This window comes from Betta splendens, chromosome 4, assembly GCF_900634795.4.
Source record: "Betta splendens chromosome 4, fBetSpl5.4, whole genome shotgun sequence".
Classification (NCBI taxonomy): domain Eukaryota; kingdom Metazoa; phylum Chordata; class Actinopteri; order Anabantiformes; family Osphronemidae; genus Betta; species Betta splendens.
Window position 1 is genome coordinate 20,102,990 of NC_040884.2, and position 12,347 is coordinate 20,115,336.

The window sequence follows — 12,347 nt, forward strand, 5'->3', positions numbered from 1 at the left end:
GTGTGTGTACGTGTGTGTGGGGCTCTGACAGTAGGCCCTCCAAGCACATGTCCAGCTTAACAACAATGCTGCAATTTTGTGCGGTGAATGTGTTGTGGCCTGGGCATTTAGCCCCTTCCTTTGCTGCGTCTTGTGTTGCCTTTGTAGCTTTTAAGTCAGTCGACATGGTCACAACAGAACAGCACAATGTGATGACTGATTCAGCAAGTGTTGATAATAAGAGCATTGTTTGTAGTAAAAGGTCAGTTATTTTAACTTGACGAACTGCAGCAACACAATGCAATATTCTGTAGACATTGTTGTGCTTTGTAATGTTATTTCTTCCATCACACTTATGAGATTTATGCTCCTGAAACAGTACAGAAAATAAACCTCTGTTGCGGTTATCATGTGCATAGTGCATAGTCATTAATTGGAAATTAATGGTTTTCTTACTTTAAGCAACTTTGCTGAAGTTTAAAGCATTTGGAGGAGTAAGCAGCTTGGAGTGCTCTGTGTAATTAAGTCAGTGTAGCTGTGTTTGCACTGAAGCACGTGACATCTGAGGAAATGCAGGCATGCCTGGAATCTCCAGGAGTTTGCCCTGCCCTCTGGAAGTTTCACCCGTTCCTCTCCTACTCACACTTGAACTTACGGTAACTCACTTTACATTCCTGTTGTCAAAGCCTACACAGAGACACTATACTTACACTAACATTGAAGCTGGCATGATGTGCACACCTTGCCTCAGCTGAATTATCTAGTTCATCAAGCTTCATTTCAGTCTCTTCTTGTTAAATATGACTTTCCTTTCATGAGCTTTTTTTCACAGTGTCTTAATTAACCTAGTGTGTGTTCCTCTGGGACCGAAGCACAAATGGGAGCACTGTAGTAGCTCAGCTAAAAGAATGTTCATTAAAAAATACTGTTTTTTTTACATAGTCTGTTTTCAGAAATTACACGTATATACTCTTCTTTTTTAAAATGGAAAACCACATCCTGTATGTGAGAAAATGTAACCCCACAGATTTAAATATTGACTGCAAACATGCAGACCTATTGTTTTAGTCTGATTAATCCACGACATTCTGTGTGTTTCAGTGACTGTCATTAGATAAATTGTCTGTTTTGTCCTAGCGCCTTAAATCACCTCTTCACACTGACACTTCACCACACAGGCTGCAAGTTCTACATGCCACACTCACGTCAGACTGTCTCAGTTTTCTGTCGTTTTTTTTCTCATGTTTTCATCAGGTTTTACTGTCACAAACCAGACTCGTGGCATTCGTATGGAAGTGTGTGTTTCACAGGACGTCTTGGGATCAGCACATACTTGCCTGTGGGCTCGGGTTGTTTTGGTTGCTCCTTGTACGGATCCTTTCTGAGTTCTGTGGGAGGAGGGCATGTAGATAGCTCTGTAATTATGCTGTCTCCATGATATATTAATGGACTGTGGCATGTAATGCTAATAAGTAACAGCATTGCTTTGTGTCTTGTATTGTAGATATGTAGTAAAGTGATGAGCAGGCCACTGGTCTGCAGTTTATAAAGAAAAGAATCTGCGTGTTGAAAGGCCATCAACCATCACAGTAATAGTTCTGCAGCTTTTAACAATATCGTGCAGATGTCCTCCTGTTTACCTAAGATAATGTTTCTGAGTCGTGAGGCTCGGCTTTCATTTCGTTGTGGGCTGAGCGTCACCAAGGAGGTTTCTGCTTCCTTGTTCCCCATGGCCCCTCCACTGAACAAATGCTGGTCTCCAAGGTGATGGATCTCCCAGGACTGGTGCTTTGCCTAATGCGGGGGCATGTTTACCCTGTGTTGTCAGGGAGAGACAACAGATGGGTCCGGGCTTCCCTGTCACCGTAGACCCACTGTAAGTCTGTGCACAGGCGGCCCAGCAATTGCTGTTTTATGTCAGTGCAAGACAGCAACCTTGGTTTCCCTCCGAGTCTAACGTGACACACAGGAGAGAGAGAGCAGAGTCACAGCTTGTCCTTGGCCTTGGAAAAAATCTGCAGCACCAAAGCAGAGACACCTTACAGCAGCACCTAAAGTGGACCACTTATTTTTCCACTGGGCTGTGTCGTTAGACCTATATAAGAATGACTTTGTGCTGCTCTTGCAAACTTCTAGTAGTTTTTTAATGTGCACTATAAAATCTTAAATATAGTGCATTAAAGACAATGTACACACAATGAAATAAGCATAGCAAATGAATTATATGGTGGTGTGTGAGTGACAACATTTTTATTCCTTTTACTCAATGAAATTTAGAATTCACTTACAATAAAAAATGGATTTTTTTGTCAAAATTCCGTGATGTTTGCCAACTCGTGTGTGTGTGTTGGGAGGGCTCAAAGCTACATGTTGATGTTTTCTCACATGGTTAGTTTTTTTCCCAGGACTGTGAATGAATAAATCAATACAGTCATTAGGCTCCACACAGATTGTCTGTTCATTTCAGTAGTGGCTCATAACCATAACCACTAATCCAAATATTAGCAGCACACTGGAGGCCAGTGCCAGCTTCAAATGGTCAGGGAACATTTAAGGAGAGAGAAGGAGACCTGTGTGAAGCTCACTGCAGGTGGAAGAACGCCAAGACCGTTACAGCAAAACGATAGACCCAGAAGCACATGATCCTGAGAGGGAAGCCGCAACCTGGACACACAATGAGTCACTTGTGTTCAGGTTGTTTCTGCACTCATAACACACAAACATCTTAAGTGAATTTTTTTGTGAGGGGTCTAACGCACCTAGTAATTGTGTAGTCGACGCATTTAGCTGCTGGAATCAAGGGCTGTTTCACCGCTTTCAGTACATTGGTAGATGTCTGATCAGTGTGTTCCTACCTTCTGTTTTTGCTCCTACAAACCCAGAGCAATGCTTATATCTGATCTTGCTGGGTGTTTACACTATACTAACTAGCCAGAAAATGACTTGCATACAGGCCCTGGACGGTGTGCCAGCCACTGTCAGGGGCCCTGGTAGGTTCCCTGCAGCATCGCTCCGCTGTGAGACAGACTGGGAGCTGGCACGCATGCAGCGCATACCGGATCCAGCCCATCCAGGAAAGAGCCAAACGTCCTCTGTCGACTGTAAACAATGGGGCTGCTGGTTCTGTGTCATGTTTGTGGGAACAGAGAGAATAAGAGCGCACGTGATGAGGTCGGGGAAAGGGGGAGGAGGTCTGTTAAAGTTCTGTAGTGTACTGAATGTGAGCTTTGTGCACATGCGTGTCCTCAGTATATGTGTATATAAGTGTTTTCAATAGATTTATGTTCACTTTAGTAATGATTTGCTCAGCAGCTCCTTACACACCTGCAGGCTCAGTAATCATTTACATGTCAGTGTTTGTGTTTATTATACCACACCCTCTTGTCAAAGGTGGATGTGGGTCATTACCCAAGAAGCTACTCTGCCTGGCTGTTGGCACATTTCCTCTAGCAGATATCCCAGGCATTAATGTTGGGTTCATGCATTGTTAAGGTGTGAGCAAGAGTGTATTGAATATGCTGCATTACTGTTCTGATTAGTTTTGCTCAGCCTTAAAACAAGCAAATATGGAGGCAGGCGTAAGAGAAAGGCTCAAGTTCAAGTCTTCCAGCTCGATTGCTGCTTTGAATTTGGTTTGGATTGCAAATCTGCACCGAGACGCTTTGTTGACTCTCGTTCCTATCCTTTTAATGCTTTTGTGTTAATCACCATGTGGACATTGTTTTCCAGAACCTGTGGTGCAACCTTTTCTATCTCGGTGACTGATTTAGTAACAAAAGCGGTGATTAGCCCACCAGTATGGCAGCCGTGCAGGGATTACTGGGCTATTTTTAAAATGCTGAATCGCACAATGCCGTCGTCATTGTAGGTTCTGGATCGCGTAACCATAAGTGTTTACCATCATTATAAGAGGTAAACGTAGCTGTGTGTTTTTGTTTTTACCGTGAACTCCATGCACCCTTACATTTGTTTCACGCTTTTTACTCCTGTGTGCGTGCGTCACAGCTCTTCAGCCATGTGTTTCTGTGAGAAGAGCCTCTTAGCTCCACGATGCAGTGTCCACCTGTTCCCTCTCAGTCTACGCACTTCAGCCCGGCGGAGTCTACATGGACGGACACAACTGTGACGGAGGCTTCCTCTCTGTTCACATTGTATGTCGACATTGTGTCGTTCCAGTCTGAATTTAGCTAAATTCAGGATGTGCTCCAATAATAATAGTATTGTTCACTCAGTGAGGTCTCCCAAGAGAAAAACACAGACAAGACTTTGTTGCTGTTCTGGTTGTTTATTAACCACAGTGAGTTTGGTAAAGCGTTGGTCCTGGCTTTTTTAAAACATTACCAGTACACGATACAAGTGGTTCAGATCCTCACAGCGTGTAAAACACATACAGAGATGATGAAATGAAGCACAAGTAAAATGTAAACACAATAAGGAGCCGTCCTCTGGATTTCAGAGTTGCTCTATTCATTGAGGAAATCTGAATCACCAGGCAGTCAGTGCGTTTTTTCCCCTTCATGCAAATTGTTCCCGCATTCACAATGAGAGGGTTGTTAGGAAAACGCGTTCTGGTGGCTGGCTGGAGCTTTTCTCTCCCTCACTGTCTTACTGTCAGCAGATTTCAGACTACTTTCGTGGAGCGGTAGGCTTACACATCGCTCGGCCCCTCTGTCAGCTGTGTTTGCTTTCTGCCGGGATTTAAGTCACCGGGACAGGTGTAACTGGATGGGAGTTAGTCAACTCGTCACTCAGGCCGCCTCGCCACGCCCTGCTCTCCGTGTGTGGCCGGCTCAGGCTGCCTCCGGGGCCTGACGCCAGATAAGAGCCGTCATGTCTGAAAGTGTACACGGCTGCAAAATGAGCGCACAAAGATGGATGTTGACGAATGTGTGTGAGCAGGTTTCAGCTAACGGATCTATAGCTGCATTTAATCTGAAATATTACACTGCGGTGTACTTGTGCATTGTGTGGATTTTTGGATGTCTTATTCTTCACACACGAGCTCCGACAACCATAGTGTGTGGGAGAAAGTGGGTGAGGGCAGAGGAAGTGGCATGTAGGTTTAGAGTTGTGCGCTCTATAGGTGGGTGGTTGTCTTGTGCTCGGTTGTGTGTGGGTTTTCTGGTGAGTCCAACGAGCGCATTGTGCTCCACACTAGTTATGAGGCGCTGTGTACCAGACTGAGCACATTAATGACAGTCTGGTGGTTTGATGTGCGCTTCGATTAACAAATGGCATTATTCATCCGTCAGGGAGACGGGCAGGAGATCTTTAGACCGTTGAGATAATTTGTTGGTCAGTGTCTGAAATCTCTTTCCCCATTAGTGAAGAGTGTCCAGAGCACTGTGGGGATCTATTGTTTACCCTCCATTCTTCATTAATAATCCACCATCGCTCCCTTTCTCTCTGCTTTTTCTTCTCTGCTCCAAACACAATCTTCCTTTTCTTCTTTGCTCTGTTCTCCTCACTCACCATCTCTATCCTTCTTAGTCATTCTTCCCTTTTGTTGTGCTTGCCGCTCTCTCCTTTCATGTCCTTATCCTTCCCTTTCTCGCCCTTTCTCTCTTCACCGTGGTGCCCTCGCGGACAATGGCGGAATCCCTTGGCCTGGCTGCAGAGGAGGGGGGGGGGGGCAGCAAAGACTAGCCTGTGACTGACAGCCCTGTGTGGGGCTGGCTGCTTGGCCTTTGTCCTTCTGCCAAAGAAAATGGAGGGAACCCAGGGAGGTGGAGCAGTGGGAAGGAGGAGGGGGCGAGGATCGGTTTGGGTGTCATTCATGTGTAGAAGTTTTGTGAACTTTGGGTTTCAAACAGGGCTCTGCAGACGAGGGCCACTCTGTGGCCGAGGAGCAGAGCAGCATGTTACTTTGTTAACACTGGCCTTGAAGGAAGTGCACTAATCTGTTAAGTTTAATAAGGAGGTTTAAAATCTCATACACAGCTACCACGTGTTCCATGTGTCTGGTCACTTGTGTTGGCTTTATACCATGACAAAGACTGCAGCTATGTATAGAAACAAGCGTGTTTCTCAGCGAGACTGTCCACTTAAGTGACTGACCAAGTTACTCAGTCGACCAAATCCTCTGTTTTTTTTATATTTTCCCGGAACCTTGAAAGAGCACAGCACACGAACACACAAAGCATGTGCTCTCCCCTCCCCTCTCTTCAAGACCCTCACCCGGCTTGCATGCATGCAGTGTGAAGGAGTGGATATTGGGAAGAATGGGGCTATAAGGACTTGGCCAATGGGGGAGATTTGGCACAAGATTAGGAGGCTCTGGAATGTGTGAATAGGGATTCCTCCTACAGCGGAAAGGAAGTGTGTTATGGTAATGCCAAAAAATGAATGAATGGAGTAGAGGATTATTGATGGTATGTAATTTAACTTCCTGTTTGTGGCAGACTTGGAGATGAGTAGGTCCATTGATAAAGCGCCTCATTAGGCAAGCTGAGACCTGTGAGGTGGTGCCACCCTTTGTTTTCGTTCCACGAGCTATTATTATGTTCTTGGAAGTCATTTTAGGGATTTTCGTAGATGTTTCTACTGTAGTTTCAAATAATTAACCTTGGGCTTAGCATTATGATTTGAGAAAAACATGCTCCTCCATGGCCTTCGTACACGTACTTTTTAATGAGTTTGTCTAGACTGATGCAGGGTCCACAAACCTTACCATTACGCCCAGTCCTTTCCAGCGACTATGACCGTACTGAGCAGACGTCACTGCTGCTAACACGTGTGAACATAGCTGTGCACCTTAACACACTGCCCGTTGCCCAGCACACACGGGGAACCCCCACCACTGCATCTAGAGTTCTTGGCAACATAAAGCAAATTACAACCCGGACTCTATAAACTGTAGTGTGTCCTGACAGGATCTATTTAGACTTTAGCATGTATCAAAACGCAGAGATCTTCAGGACATTAGCACTCTACCTGAGTGGGTTGAAGCCAAGTAAAGTGCTGAAGATAATACAAAGGAAACCTTTTATGACTATCAACATATGCAGAATGTAGCAGAGTGAAACCTTTCTTCTGCATAGCCTCTCTAGGCGTTTCTTCAAACATGCACAGCTCTTCTTCACTGTTTACTAATGGATTGTTAAGCGTCATGGGATGTTACACAGACCCAATCCTCCTCAGTGTCAAGCCTTATCAAACGTTTCTCATAGCTGTTTGTACCATCATTAGCGTAATTTACCAAAGTGGTTCAAGATGGAACATGGCTACAGGCGTGACTAGGTTTTACACAACCAATCACAATTAGCGGTTATAGCTGCCACAGCTGCTTTCAAGGTCTGATCAAACAGGGATTATTGTTCTCAGTCTTACGCTCACTTTCTTCTGCTTGTATTGGCTGTAAACGTCAGCTTTTTCCTGAAATCACTTTCAACATCGACCGGTGAGGTGACACAAATAGCAGAACTAGTGCATAATATTAGAATTGGTCTATTAAAATGGACTGTAAATGACTGTAAGTGTTCCAAGACGCCACACTGCCCTCTGCTGACACCGCTCCTTTACCCCTCCCCTCCCCTCCCACTATTTCATTGAGTGTATTACATCCTCCTGCTCCCCACTCACTCCCTTCCTTAAGCAAACAACTCCTGCATGGCATTCATTAAAAACCCCAGATGCGACGCTGTAAAGGAAATGTAACACAGGAGCTCTCCCCGACAAGTGCTGCTCCTCCACAGCTGGAAACAGCCTAGTGAATGTTGGCTGACTGCTGTAGCTACCGAATACCTTGATGGGTGGCTGCAGGCTAAAATCCCAGTGCTCCCACTTGTTGTTTCAAATGACCCATTGAACCTTACAACAGTATTGGGATCCTATTGTTTAATTTCAATGTCTGTTAGTCGGTGGGAAACGAGAGGGACGTCTGATTCACTTCTCCGTGGTGGAATTAGCAATTCTGAATGAAACCAGGCTCGGTGAAGCGCAGGTTGGTGGTTTCATGGCAGCTTCAGGAGTCACTTCTTGTGGGAAGTTGAACTTGAGGCCTCAGCAGGCGTTACAGGAGCTGTTTTTTGTTATGAACTGTATTTCTGAAGTGTGCTGTGTCATCTGCGGTGTGAGATTTCAGGCATGTGATTCAGAGCACCCTCCCCCTGCAGTACCTTTCTGTCAGTGTCACCTGCTCTCCTTGCAAGGTTGCTGCCTCTGCTAGAGGCTGATACCCAAGTGGGCTTGGCTCCAGTCACATGTCCACCCCTTCCTTCTGTTTCCTGCTTCAACCATCTGATGCCCGTCATCTGCCAACCCCTTATTTATCGCTCTCTGCCTCAGATCTTTCCACTATTTATCTTATTCGTCTTTGTCCCATTTTGTCCTTCATCAGGTGTGAAAGCTAATACAGACTACTGTAACACTGGAAGCTGTATTAAAATTTAGCCCTGTGCTGCTAAACAGTTTCTGAGGTTCCTCTACTTGTCCCATTTGGCACTGTGCATACTTAAGTAGAGGAAATATCTGTCACGGACGATGACAGTGGAGCTGATGGCCAGCATTCTTCTCTTTGGCAGAGTAATTGTGTAGCTGTCTCTTATGTTGTGTTGAGCGTGTGCATATGGCTTTTTTTTGTCATGCAGAAATGCAACAATACAAATCAAAGCGTGTTTTGTGTTATCTGATAATGTTATGCAGCAGACTCCAAGCTTTATCAGTGCCCAGAATTCTACTGTTCAATCAGTGAAGCAGAGGAAGCTTGAAGATGGTCCATGTTTTTTACTTTACTTTAGTATATTAATTCCTTGTAATTGACACACAATGAATGTTTTGAGCGGAGGATTTTGCTGACAGCTTGAGGTTTAATTCAAATTAAGGATTAGGCTCCAAACTTGCAGACGTCTGTTTTCAGAAAGCATCCGTGAATAATGAGTTTATACAACCCTGTAGTTCCAGAACGCCAAGTCTGCAAGTTTCTCAGGAATCTTCATCCCTTCCAGCGCCTGAGAAGTCGATTGGCCTCTGACGGGGCAGACAGAGGCTCTCTGTGGCCCGCAGACCCAAGAACTGAGTGAGGGGTTAATAACGGCATAGTCTTGGCCTGTTCCTCTTGCTGTTCCCCGCCAGCCTGTCTGTCTGTCCATCTGAATGGCAGATGACACACAGACACACACAGTGCTGCTGGCGGAGGAATGTTTCTAAACGCTGTCCTATCCAACAACCAGGCTCTTGTGAAAGAACTTGGCATGGCCACAGCCACAGCGCTCTGCTCAGCTCTCGTATCGAAAACCACTTTGTTTTGTTCATGTTGCCATAGCAAGGAGTTTTTGAGAATATGACGAAGGAATGTTTTTGTAAATCAGTTTGGGAGGTGGCTGTCTGTTCAATATACAGGAGGTTCAATGTCTACATTGTTATTATGGCCAGGATACAGACTAATATCTAATATTTATTTTTGTTTATTGAGAAAGCATTGTGAAGGTTTTGGAATTAGTGCATCTTATGCTTGACTAATCTGGTCTCTTCTGCCTCCACAGCCGTTCTTTAGACTACTAAACCTACGGAAATTGGGCCTGAGCGACAATGAGATCCAGAGACTCCCTCCTGAAGTGGCTAATTTCATGCAGCTTGTGGAACTGGACATATCCAGAAATGGTAAATGAAGTGCACACAGTGCAGTTTTCTTACATGCTCTATAAAAACTGATTCTGTAACAGTCGTGTCCTGCACCTCATCAACTGCTGAGGGCAGCGTATAGTGGCCTGTAAGGGCTTTTCCCATCTGTCCACTTCCCTGCTCCTGTGGCAGGACACCTCTGAGCTAGATAAGTGTCACAGGCCCTTTGGCTCAGTAGGGATTTCCAAGGTAAAACCAGAATAACGCACTGGAGTAACTGCTGCCCATGTCCTGATCAAGGGCCAGTTGTAGTTTAACTTTGCCAGTGTAATAATACAATCTGCTGTAAATGTTTAATTTCCCTTGAAACCTTCCTAAAAGTGTCACGCTGGGACACCACACTCACCATGTTGTCCCCTGTTTGCTTCTCCTCGGGCTTTCATGGCCATGTGGTTGTTATTACAAAAATGACTATTACATATTTCCCTCTATAAAGTGCAACTCCACCAGTCTACATCTATGTCTCAGTTGTGCTGACTCTTGCCCCCTCACACGATTTTTTTCCTCTGCTGCAGACATTCCTGAGATCCCCGAGAGCATTAAGTTTTGCAGGGCCTTGGAGATTGCAGACTTTAGTGGAAACCCCCTGTCCAGGTAAGTGGTTTGGAAAAGCCCATTACTCTACGCATTAATAACCGTGAAAAAATATTGTGCTTGCTCAGATGAAACAAGGGGTGGAGGGGTTTTAATAGAAGGGGGTATTTTTGGGTAATTTATTTTCTGTTTGGAACATGCTCTTATCACATTTTAAAGAATGCAAGTTAAAACTACATGCTGAATAGATACTTCAACAAATGCCCATGCATTGTATAACAGCCCTAGGAAACTGTCTGCATCCTTCTTCCCTCTTATCTTTCTGCCTTAGATTACCGGATGGTTTCACTCAACTCCGAGCACTTGCTCACTTGGCCTTGAATGACGTGTCACTACAGGCGCTGCCCAACGACATTGGAAAGTATGTACACAAATATAATCATTCTGGTAGAAAACAGGCAATGAGAAAGTTCTGGATCTGACCTTGTTGACTCTGATGGAGGAAGTTGTTCTCCTCCGTGACAGACCCGTGTCAATGTTTGCATACATGGTTATTTGTCTCTCTAAGTTTGTCATGGACACGAATATGAAATCTTCTGAATGCATTTTAAATCATTTTGCCTCCTTGGTCAAACTCAAATGTTTTTCTTGGACTAATAATAAAATTGAGATCATGCAAGAAAAAATGTAGTAAAAAGTAAAACTCAAGAATAGGATTTTCATCACAATTGTAAAAGCACTTTCCAGCCATTACGCTGGTCCAGGCTGCCAGACATGGAATATAAGGCAACTGAGCAGGTTTTCAAGGAGTGTGATTCTGGTGCCCAGTGGGCTCTGAGGCAGGCAGTCTGTGCGCTGTGGGCCTCCACTGTGCTCAGACAGATGGAGGAGGCCCTCTCTATGCCAGGCAGCCCAGACGAACAGACCTGCCATCTGACTAACCAACCTGCCTCTCCCCTCCTCTCACTCCCCCATCCTCCCTTCCTCTCCCTGCCCTCTACCACTTCTGTGTTTAAAGCCTGGCCAACCTGGTGACACTGGAGCTCAGGGAGAACCTGCTGAAGTGTCTGCCCACGTAAGTGTCATCTCAATTCAGTGTACATACGCTAAGCTTAGTCTCTCATCTATTTCCCAACCATCTCCATCAATCAGTGGCTGTTGTCAAAACAAGATGACAGTGATCGTGCAATACAAGAGGAAAAAGTCATTCTTTTTTATGACTGCATTAACCTTACTTTACAATTGAACTAGTGCCTTTTAGAATGAATGAAAGAATGTTACCAAACCTCTTTTGTTTCCTCAGGACGCATAATTCTGTGACGTAACACTCGTTCTGTTTTCTATTTGAATTCAGGTCACTCTCTTTCCTGGTGAAACTGGAACAGCTGGACCTTGGCAGCAATGAACTGGAAGTTTTGGTGAGTAACTTCCCGGTAAACATCCGCGCCCGAATGTCGCCCACTGCTATGTATTTTACACTACTAGTCCATATTCACTCACAGTGACACGTATTGTAAATCTCCTTCTCAATGTCCCACCACAATAATTATTATCCAGACCACATGTTTACCCTACCAAATCCAGCATAGTGAGTCTGTCAGACAGGCCAGCCTGCCTGTACTGAATGACTGCTGCTTCTAGCCTGGAAACTTTTACCTGCCTCAGTGGGACGGGGCAAACAGTGCCTTGTGACTTGCCCAGGGCGGTGGCTGAGCAAACACTTCATGATGACACTGCCTGTGAAAGTCTGTCATAAGCATTGCTGACTGACAGACATTAATGAGGCCAGGGATGCAAACCTATCTAGAGAAATGGAAAAAAGTATTAACCTTTTTTGTTGCTTCAGTTAAATAAACTAATGAAATGAAGCTGTCTAGTAATCCAATATTAAAACACCAATGTACACAAGTACAGATAGAAATCCGGTCTGTTCCTTTAGCCAACAGTTTTCAAATGCAGCAACCTGTTTCATTGCTGTTGTGGTGTATGTGTTTCAGTTCTTTTTTTCTCTGTCTTTTTGTCAATTAATAACAAAAACAATATCCTCTTTTGTCCTAGCCGGACACTCTTGGTGCTCTCCCGAACCTCAGGGAGCTGTGGCTGGACCGTAACCAGTTGTCCTCATTACCACCAGTGAGTCTTGTTTGGTAGATTTACTTTTATTGTTTTGCTGTGGGAGGAAGGATTGCTGTACGTGATATTTACTGTGTGTA

The 12,347-nt window shown here is 44.7% G+C and overlaps 1 protein-coding gene across 1 annotated transcript in view; it reads left to right on the forward strand.

Moving 5' to 3' along the window:
* Positions 1-12,347, forward strand: part of scrib (scribble planar cell polarity protein) — a 44,833-nt gene that overhangs the window by 7,827 nt on the left and 24,659 nt on the right. Inside the window, 6 exon segments of the mRNA XM_055508394.1 lie at positions 9,462-9,579; positions 10,116-10,194; positions 10,466-10,555; positions 11,153-11,209; positions 11,489-11,552; positions 12,193-12,267. Of these exon segments, the coding sequence (XP_055364369.1) occupies positions 9,462-9,579; positions 10,116-10,194; positions 10,466-10,555; positions 11,153-11,209; positions 11,489-11,552; positions 12,193-12,267 (483 nt within the window).